General features: G+C 42.6%; 1 protein-coding gene across 2 annotated transcripts in view; it reads left to right on the forward strand.

The window, feature by feature from the left end:
• LOC135917477 (apoptosis-resistant E3 ubiquitin protein ligase 1) overlaps positions 1–10,671 on the forward strand; it is a 97,470-nt gene extending 86,799 nt beyond the window's left edge. For both annotated transcript variants that reach the window (XM_065451043.1, XM_065451042.1), the window contains exons 18-20: positions 479–565; positions 2,464–2,639; positions 3,701–10,671. In XM_065451043.1, the coding sequence (XP_065307115.1) occupies positions 479–565; positions 2,464–2,639; positions 3,701–3,803 (366 nt within the window). In that variant the 3' untranslated portion in view covers positions 3,804–10,671. The remainder of the gene's footprint in view (positions 1–478; positions 566–2,463; positions 2,640–3,700) is intronic.
• The last annotated feature ends 499 nt before the right edge of the window (positions 10,672–11,170 follow it).

Here is an 11,170-nt window from a genome sequence, read left to right on the forward strand (position 1 = left end):
TGTGAGCAGGCAGGTAGCCAATCTAATCCATCTGTTGCTTCTGCTTAGTTTCTCCGTACGACATATAAGTGGCAAGAACCTTGCACCCTAGCACTGTGGCAAAGCTCACTTACAGAAAGCAAAAGTTCTGATACACGGTAGTTGGCAAATGACTCTAGCAGCTACTCCTTGTAGCACGTACTGGTGAAAGGTTCTACACATATTTCAGATTAGTTCAAATCATCCTGCACTCATGAATTAGTTCATTGTGGTTTGGTCCTTGTTTGGTTCTTGTTCGGTCCACAAGCACCATGTGCAAGATCGGCCCAGTTGGAAAGCCGGACCAGGTTACATTGGTGAAAAAAAAAAGATAGCAAGATGCAGTACCTCTTGAACTAGTTCAGGAAGTACAGGCTAATCAGTGAACCTCTAAGGGAAAAAAAATGAAATAATCAAACATCTGTCGTATATTTTCTCTTGCACACCTCTGTCTTTGCAGCTGTTGATGTGCGGCACTGGCCAGTTCAGCATAGCCGACTTCAAAGCCAATCACACAGTCAGCGGCTTTTCTTTCGAGTTCAGAAAGGTAAGATGCCTTTTTATTTACTGCCCTCATAGTGCTAAGGTTTCCACTACTGTGGCAGGTAGAATGAGCAGTTGCTTCGGAACATGGTTTGTTTGAACCATCGGTGTGCGAAATGGTCGTTCACTTTCGGTTTCAAGCATCCCTGAGTATTCTGTCTTTCTTAGGATCACAGCATTGGTACACAGTCTTTTCTATTTTTTTTCGTGTAGAAGTGTGCATCAGTAAGCTGGTTAGGGACCATGAGACAATTATGAACATTTCATGGCCTTTGTGGTTTGAATAGACAAGCAATGAATAATGAAAACACGAATCTCCATTCCTGTTCCTGTGTTTTCTACGAATAATTCTGCCTTCTGTCATTATAAGATGTGTGGTATTGTCGTTCTTGTCATTTTGCTCTATCATTGCATGAAACTTACCTGGTATAGGCGAGATAGAATTTCAACGGTTAACGTTGGTAATTAACACTAATTAGTAATTTGGATGTGTACCTTTATAATTTTCTTTATTATTATTGTGCTCATCATCATTAACATTATTGTTATTTTACTATTATAGCCACGAGTGAATACTAAACTTTCGTAGCAATAGACGGAATTCAGAAACCTACACTGCTTTGCTTGCCTTTGGCAGTGGCCTTGTTGACTCTGCTAGGTGGACATGATTACCAGGCATTCCTCAAATAGAATAGTACATCAAAGCCCATTTTCGGTGTTACGGCAAGTTAGCTTCAACAAAGCACCACAATTATCAATTTATCTGTTTCCAGTCCACCAACTACGATTTCTTTCACAGAGGGCTGCGGAGCTAAATGTGTTATCTTCATTTCAAATGAAGCTCTCTATTTAACCCTTCAGTCACCAAGCCCGAGCTGTACTTGTCCTAGCTGTTTATGCCAGTATCACCATAGACAAACTGCACGCGTTGAGGATACAACTTCTCCTACTGAAACTTCGAGTTTCTTTGATGCTTTTGATTTCTTTCATTTTCATCTGTTCAGATGAACATTGTCAAACCCTACAAGCGTGCCGAGGGATAATTTCTTGTTAGTGTTCATCGTCATCATCATCATCATCATATTTATGCCCGCTGCAGCATGAAGGACTGTCCCATCAACCTCAAATTACACTTGTCTTGCACCAGCTGACCCAATCTTATGCCTTAAAATGTTCTAATGTCATCAGAACCCCTAATTTTATGCCATCCTGAACTGCGCCTCCTTTCCCTTCGCATCTATTCTGCATGGTTGGTGTGTAGTAAAAGCAGAGCGTTTGGCTTCTGTACTCAGTGTAGATGCTTTTCAATAATATTTCGGGCAAACATAAAAGGCAAGCTACACTTGGCAATATAGTTTTCAAATTTGAATATAAAAAAAGCTATTTTGCGCTTTTTTTTATGAAAGAACTTGGGACTTAGAGGGTTAATGATACAGATTACATCTCCCTCAGATTTTGTTACAAACATTCACTTGACTGCAGATATGCAAGTGCACTGTACTGACTCTGAACTTCACTGCTAGACTTCAACGATTCACTATTCCCCCCCCCCCCCCCAGCACTAAATGCTGTGGGGTCAAACATTAATCTCTATTTCTCGCAGAAGCAATATACCATGGGGATCAGTTTCAGAGACTTGCTTTTGGCGAGACTCTACACTGGAAGTGTTGACATGGTCGACAGCACTCTTGACACCGTGCAAAGACTTGGCATAGCACCAGAAAAAATTTTAAGCTGTATGTGCAAACACGTCCACTGCCGAGTCTCACGAAAGCGAAACTATCTCTGAAAGCGATTGCCCGAGAATGCCACCCCTGTTCTTGGTCTTAAAAAAAAAAGAAAGGTACTTCGTGGCTCCCAAGAACTTTGTGCCAGGAACAAAGCCCTGCTGCGAACCTGCAGGTGCTGGACTGGTTCTGGACGGCGGTGTCAAACTTCACTGAGGAGGAGATGGCGCGCCTGCTCCAGTTCACGACCGGCTGCTCCCAGCTGCCACCAGGGGGCTTTGCTGAGCTCAACCCACGCTTCCATCTGAGTGCGGCGCCCACTTTTGGCAGCCTGCCCACGGCACACACGTGGTAAGTCTTTCTTGGCAAGCGAACAGCTTGAAGGTCAACAAGGGTATGTAAATGGCACAAACACAAGCTTTGACCAACTCGCCAATGATCAGTCCGGTGCTCTCCTCTGTGGTGTTGTCATAGCCCATTGCGCAGCTGAGAAACACCAAACCCCATAATTTAATTAGGTTGTAAGTTGCCCCTTACAAGCACGTGCACATGTCACTGTAACAAAGTTCCTTACAAAATGAAAAACTTGAAAATAGTCTCCTTGCTGTAAAATTTTAACAACCCTCTGTTTATTATAATCTCCGTTGTTGTATGTATATACCACCAGGCTCAGCTCAGCGTGTTTGAGACAAAAGTTGAAAATCTATTTTCTTTTTAGCATAAACTGTGGCTTGACTTTTATTTCTATATCACTGGTTTTTCTTTTTCTGTGCGCGTTCTTCTGCAGTGAAAGCGTGATAGAGGCGTTCTGCTTTGCAAAAGCTGAACAAGCATGATGCCTTTGTCTAGTGCTAGAGTTTCAAATGGATTTAAGTTTCCATTAAGGCAAGTAAATCAACGTCGGCCGCATTTGCACAGATTCTGTTCCTTCTGGGGAGGAAAACACCGCAACATCCACAGACTGTGTGCCATCCATGGACCACATCTCGGCACAAGTGTTTAATGTGCTTTTTTATCGTGGTTTTAATCGCATATCACTGATGTCATTTGGAAAAGCCATGTAGTGTGTGCGACAGACTACCTTTCTTGTGCGCTTTACGTAGCTTATTGTAAGTGGGAGCCTTTTGCAATGTCATTTACTGCCTCGATAATCATTAGCAGCTAGTATCGTTCGCCTTAGGCTTAGCTATACACAAGCATTTAAAGTACATTTTGTCATACGTCGAATAAAATCTTATTGAGGCATGTTGAAAAGCTGCACGTTGTATATGCTGCCTCTTTCCTGTACACCATGCAACATATTCTCAGCAAGCACATTTTGAAACGTCACTTGCTGCCTCCATAATCATGCTAAATACATAACCAGTGCCATTCATCTGATGGCTCACCTGACGCACTCATTCCTTCCACAGTTTCAACCAGCTCTGCCTTCCTGACTACGACTCGTACGAGCAGTTTGAGCGGGCCTTGAGGCTCTCCATCAACGAAGGCACTGAAGGCTTCGGCATGATCTGATCCGCGGCTCTGAATCTCGCTCCGAAGCTGTTGTACCTACCAAGAAAGTTCGGTGCGTGTGTGTGTGTGTTACCGGTTGTGAATGCGCACGACTTCGCCGCTGCATCACGGATTGCCGTGGTTGGTGCTACAAGAGGAGGGGCTGCAGAATTTGATGCCAAGTGTTGTTCCAACAGCGAAGAAGGCAACTTTGTTGGGTTTTTCTTTCTTCTTCCTTTTGTATTTCTAGTGAAATGGAATTTTTGGTAGTCAGCGAGGAGCGATGAGATGTCATGTGCTGTTATTTTCGGCTGGCACATCAACGAACACACAATTGTGATGTGCCTTGGTGCTTTCATGTGCCGCACTTGTAAGCATCGCCTGCGTACAATTTTTTTTTCTCGTTGTGTACTTTTATGCCAGCCCATTGTTGACGTGTCAAAATATGCAACGCACACGGCAGCGCCAACTTTTCGCCACACTTCATTCATCGCTGCTGTGAGTTACTACGGCCCACTTTGTTTGTGCAGTGTAGTTTGTGGTGTCTTTCTGAAATTATTTCGTTGCCATCAGAAGTGCAATTTGCACTGGACGGCAACTGGTACGAATGTATGACATCGTTATCTTTCTTTTTTTGCTCAAAGCAGCATTTAGAGAGTCCAATAATGACATTCTATAGCTTCGTTGTGTACTTAACGATCATTCATTCTTCAAACACTCGCTGTAGCTAGAAGTTTCATTAAAACTGAAGTCATTAACTTGAAACAAGCACTGCAGAAGTGTGCCAGCTCCCCTAGCTCTAATACCTGCCAGACCTTAGCACACGCCGAATGCAAATGTTTTCAAAGTTACCATGGACTCTCTACAAAGTAGTCTTATAGCTTTGCGCAAGGAACTGTTAATGAACTTTATTAGGCCTCTTGAGAGGCACATCTTTGCAAGACAGGTGATTCTTAGGCAAGTTGTTGTGCGTCATGCTGGACATGATGTAGCACATTATAACATGCCTTACCATTCCTTTATTTCTGCCACATTTTATCGTTATGCCATGCCATTGATACACAATAACTCAAACTCTGACAATTAAAAGTTACGTTTACTCAATATAAATCTCAAAATTTGAAGTGGCTAGCCATCAGCCTATGCATATTTAAGGTCGATTGATTCAAACTGGGCCTTCAGCTAGTTTGAACAATTTGACTTCCCTTCCTAGGGAGGAACAGGGAAGCCAGAAATGGCTTTTGAGAGGTAAATCCTTATTCATAGCTGCATGAATAGTCAAAAGTGTGCTTGCGTTCGATTGCCAGGACACCATTCATGGTGAATGGTGCGGCTACCAGGTGGTGCCGCCAACCCAGTCACCACAATTGCAGCCATGTAATACATATAATAATATGTTAGCCTATGAATTCTAGATTTTCTTTGTCTGCTCGAAATCTGTTTGTGTATACCTTTTCGTACAAAAGCTTGCAATTCTGTTGACGGATCGCATTTTACTTAGCTTCAAATAATTCAGACAAAGGTCTTCGGTCCTTTAGAGCTTCAATTACCATGATTCAACTGCTGTATTTTTGTGGTGTTTGTGTCTTGACTTGCATCTAGTGCTTCACAGCGCACTCAACTTTTGTTCTCCATGACTCTTCCTAGTGTGGAGGAAGCGATTGCATTTCTGTGAGGGTTGGCCAAATGAAACGTGGATAAAGTGCAACAGTTTGGTCTGGCTTCTCATTCCCGCCCAGGCATTTACTTCTGATAGCTCCAACACAGGCATGCTGATCAAAAAACAATACTGTATATTGTTTTTTTTTTCCATGTAGATATCCATATGTGAAGCTGTGCCAGTTCTTACTGCATTACTGAACTCCTTATGAGCGGCAAGTTCAATAACAGATAACAGCATTGCTAGCCCGACCTCTGCCGCATCCAAGTTTCATTTGGTCGGGCCTGATATGTGTGTGTATATGTATATATATAAGAAACTCACTATATTCCATTTTAGACTGCGTTAGGGGGACCACTCGATCGACTTTAACCAATCCAATCGCCATGGCGACCTTGTAGCATTCCTTTTGATGCGAACAAGAAAAAGCGGCTGTCTAGTCATGTTTTGTATGTCACGTTTTGCCGCAACTTCGATGTTGCCTTAGGTAAACTCGCTGCTAGGGACAGCCTTTTTGCGCTTTCTCCGTAGTTCCTTTTTCAAAACCTATAGTTCCTTGCTAATTTAGTAAACCTCATGATCACAAGGGTGCCCTTTCATTGCTGCAGTGTGCCAACTTGGGCGAGTTGGTTCTAAACGAAGACAGTCAATAAAAAATTTTAAAAATATAGGTAAGAGAAAGTGTGGGCGATTTTAAGAACATTGTGAACATGGTGCAGACAACAGGTGTGTGGCAAACGGACAGCACAGACACCTGCATGGTCTGTCTGCCTTCTGGCTATTGACCTGTTGATGCTGCTTATATATATAACTTCGTTGCTGACTAAGCGAAAAAAAAAAAAAGTGATGCTGTACTTCTTGAGCATTGCTTTCTGGCCTCTTTCGAGACAGATGTAGAAATTAACGCTGCTCAACTGGAAGCGGTTTCACGAATTGCGTTCAGAATTCGCTGAGCTGCGTCAAAAGCTTGCTGTTCACAATACTACTAAACAACTTCTGAGCATGAAGTGTTACACAAAGGGAGTACCGACAGAAAAGGAATTGTCTTCTTTCCATTTCTTTATTGAATGGCAGTCAACCCAGTAATCACAATATGAAGCCTCAATTCCTCGAGGGCGCAACAATTAATTAATTACGTCACCTTTAAGTGCGACCAGTTCAAAACGTGCCAGGGGCAGCGGAGCTTCAGCCATCGAAAAAGAAGAAGACTGTTCCATGTCATCAATACTATGATGTGGCGATCTCGTGGTACTGAACACCACTGAGGAAAGCGAAAGAAACTGTCACCCACCTGACAGTAGCACTCCGCTAAAAAGGAAACTTGTTGACCATGGATTAATACTACAGTCAGATGAATGGGAATTTTCTTTTTCACGAACCTTTCCTCCACCTTGTGGGATTTGGCAGAACTAACTTGTGGAATACCACTGACTACACAAGCACGCACACTATGGCCATGCTGCCAAAAGTAGAATCTATTCAGCATTTGGTGAGACAAAAAGGGGAAGCCGGTTTTCCAGAATTTCCAAGAGAGGCACACAGTTAAAAGGGCGAATATGCCAGCTTTCGGTGACAGTTTATTATATGGCCTTCAATTACTGTAGTGTTAGGCTGCTGAGCACGAGGTCGCGGGATCGAATCCCGGCCACGGCGGCCGCATTTCGATGGGGGCGAAATGCGAAAACACCCGTGTACTTAGATTTAGGTGCACGTTAAAGAAGCCCAGGTGTTCAAAATTTTCGGAGTCCTCCACTACGGCGTGCCTCATAATCAGAAAGTGGTTTTGGCACATAAAACCCCATAATTTTTTTTCAATTACTGTACCGGGCCGACTGGCACACTCTTGAAATGTGTGCGATGCCATGTGACCTCCACATCCCCTGTCAGTGGCATGAATCGTCTTTTTTTTTCGACGCCGAAGCCACGCAGCTCTTGATGCACGTTTTGAATGGATTGCGTTGAAAGTGCTGTAATTAATCACTTGTGGCACTTTCGAGAAAGTGAGATTTCATAAAGTAATCGTCAATTCAACTGTTACTTCAAAGAGAAAAAAAAAGGTAGGACACAAAATTTCTTATGTGTCGTTATTCCTTGAACAATGATCAACACCCGGCAAACAAGGGAATCCTGAGCCTGGGAGCAGTGTTTCGACAAGAGTACTTGCTTTCGTCAAGGCCTGACCTGTTTTCTTCGAGGCCTTGCTTATCTTTATCGGGAATCCCCGACGAAGACCCTTTCAAAACTATTTCGCTTGTTTGCCTGTTGCTGATCACATCAAGTTACCTGCTTTGGACTGCTTGACAATGCTATAACTACAGCGGGAGCCTCGTGAAGCTGTTAATATGGGAGCATTTTCATTCCTACCATAGCACTTCCCTCATGCTTTTGTCTGAAGAATGCTTGATGTATGAAGGGAATACAAGTCCGAGCCCTTAATCTACACACCAGATGGCTGCTTATCACTGGCCAACAGTGCCGTGTCATTAAATGCATTCTCTTTAAAGGGACACACTAAAGTGAAAAATGATTTCTTCAGCATCAGTAAATTACCGTTCTACAACACCAAAAACACAACTCTTGCAACGATAAGACGTTTGGTAAGCGAGAAAAAGCGCTAGAACGAAATACGGGCGGCGACGCCTACTTAAGTTCCCGCACCTGGGGGCTGTGACGTCTTGGATTTTGATGGCATCTTCTAGGGCCTACTAATTATGTATAGCGGTACAGATTGATTACATTGTGTTCTAATGGAACCAAATATTAAACATGGCAAGTTTCGGGAACCTTTATTCAGCCAACGTGGCCCAAATGCGAATACATACTTTGGAATCGCCGACGTCACGCTGACGTACCGGCGCTGGGGTTTGGGCGCGAAAGTCAAATACTGATACTTGGACCTTCATTTTCTCATCCAATAATAAAACTATTTTTTTTAAATGACTGCCTGTAGGGTTCTCTCAAACAAAGTTTCATTAGTCTAAACTGATTTATTGTTTCGCTTTAGTGTCCCTTTAAGAGCAGGCTTCAGCTGAGATCACAACCAGATATGCATTTCCAATGTTTTTCTCCCATGCAAGGTAACAGTGCGACATTTTCGCAAGGAGAGTTCCACAAGTTGCTGCTGATCTCGTCAAAGGTTTGTTTGGTGGAAATTGCACAACTCGCCTGTTCACCCATGGCGTGTGTTGTCTTGCACAAGTGGGACTTTCTGCAGAGTCGGTACAGTGCCAGAAATTGATAGCGGAATTAGCGTCGACAAGCGCTTTAACATGCTTGTGTGACAGTGGCGTTAGTATTGTTTCTACGTGGGTTACCGAGCAGGAACCCTTTGAGCACATGGCACGCATGGTGCGCGCTAGTATAAAAGGGGAATGCCTCATTTGCCGTCAAGGTCATTAAAGAGACACTTAAGACCAGCATAAATCAGTTTAACTTAGACTTTTTTAGAAGTTATTAGAAATTGTTTTTTGTTTTTTCATAAATATTTTCATTTATGTTGGCAGAAAAGCAGGTCAGCTGTTACTGCAGAACAGTGAACACCAAACTTCGCTTTGTTGAAGTTCATGCCAAAACCTCGGCACAGATATGTATGCCAGCAGACCCTCCAGCTTTTAAAGTTAGAGAAATTGCTACAGTCAATGCCCAAAAATAAAAAATGTTTTAGTACTCATGTCATTGACTATTAAAATAATTCACCGCCTCTGTTTTGTAGCAATGCTGCAAACAGGCCTGCTTCTCAGTGTTGCTTAACAGGTACTGATAGGCTAGTTGACAATTTATGATTTAGTTAAACAGCACACTTCAGAAAAAAAAAAGAAAAACATGGATATGAAAGGGAAAAAAATGACATGCACACATGTATGTCTTTTTTTATTTTTTTCTTGTCCGTGTCCATTTTTTCTTTGTTTTTTAAATTTACTGCTTAGCAAAATTTCACGAATTCTCATTATTTAGAGCGGAAATGATCTACACCACAGGCGGACATGTTTATAAAATGGTGTGGGTGGCAGTTCATGCGAGTGCAAGTCGGAATAGATGAGCGGGTCCAAGAAATTCAGCTTCGAATTATCGGTCGAGGAGTGTATCTGTATATAAAAAAAAAAGATGCTGCCCTAAGTGGGATGGAAAAAAATATTCTTAAAATCATTGACATCATATGACATTCGTAAACAATTTATGAAAAGTCGCATAGAATGATGGACAAAATGCATAAGACGGGATAGATGCACTGATACGGTATGTTGTCAGCGCATGTGTATTGTACCTTGTTCTGCTTGCCATTAAAAAAGATAAACTAGTATGCCAACTCATCCAGTTTACTGCTATTCTTAACCTGAAAGAAGCTCCTAAAAATTGGATGTTTTACGATAAACTCGTAGAAGTTTGGCAGTTGGAAGCTATGCATTAGCGTAATGTCCCAAATTTGGAAGTTGGTAGTTTCTTGTATTTGGGTCACTTTTGGAGCAAGAAACGTTCGTGAAACTTGCTCTCCGGAGTTCTTGGTTTCTTTGGAACACAGTGTAGTCTTCCTCTGCCAGAAAACAGTTTAAGGGAGGCGATTACATATTGTCAACACATTTTGTGATGCGATGCAAGCTGGTGCACGAACTTCAAGGCAGCCTTGGCACCCATCTATTGTTTCTGCAACTTTTGCAGCTTGCCGAGGCTCGTCTCACAGAAAGGTTTTACTATTGTGGTTCACTAATGCAGCTTAGCTTAGTATTCCCTTTTAATGTCTCTTTAAACATCCTTAATTTTAGCAGTGAATTAAAAAAAATATCCACGACACCCGAATATAAGGGATACTTAGCATGTATCACTATAGAGTGTTCCAAAACTTGCGTGGTAAGGAGTTTGTATAATTGTGGCACCCTTTGTGTTTCACTTAGTTGCATGCAGCCTGCATGCAACTAATGTTGTCCTATCTTGTGCCATTGCTACGTGGTTGGCAAATTATTATGCAACCATGTTTAAAACCACAGGATGCGAAGTGTCAACGACATGACTCACCTTTGTTGCCTGCTGCTTGTGTCGCACATACAAGTCTCTCCAGTGCAAATTACAAATTAAAAGCTTTCAGCTTTTATTTAATCCTGCATCATATGCCTTACATAGAGAGACTGGGTGGTGTCCATCCTGCATTTTTCTTTATGGTGTCCACTATATTAATCCAGATCATGCTTGGGAAAAAGCGTATGTTTTGCATATTAAACCATGTTTTACACTGTGTCTTGGTGTCTGTTGCACACAGAAAACTCGCACGGATTTCACCATGAAGTTGCAGGTTTTGAGTTCCAGTCGCGACAGCCACACTTTGATGGGGGTGAAATGCAAGAAGGCTTGTATACTTGGGCTTAGATGCACGTTAAAGAACTCCAGGTGGTCAGAATTAATCTGGAGCACTGCACTCCACAACTCTTGTGAACCCTGCCGTTGCTTTGGGATTGCCGACGGCACCACGTCAATGTAACTAAAGCCTTATCATTTCTATGCCACGTCCCATCCAGGTCATGCTCTACTGCTTCCAACGTTTAACTTGCTATAGGTATCTTCGATGGTTATGAAGAAGCATACTATGAAGCAAGTCTAGACGTAAATGGCATAAGCTTGAAGGATGCCGAGCGCCACAAGTCAGTCAAATGTTGGCACAAGCAATGTGCTGGCTTCATGTGCTCGACTGATTGATTGTGGCTTAGCTTGGACGGGATGCAGGGGGGATTACTGACAG

The sequence above is a fragment of the Dermacentor albipictus genome, chromosome 7, assembly GCF_038994185.2.
Source record: "Dermacentor albipictus isolate Rhodes 1998 colony chromosome 7, USDA_Dalb.pri_finalv2, whole genome shotgun sequence".
NCBI lineage: Eukaryota > Metazoa > Arthropoda > Arachnida > Ixodida > Ixodidae > Dermacentor > Dermacentor albipictus.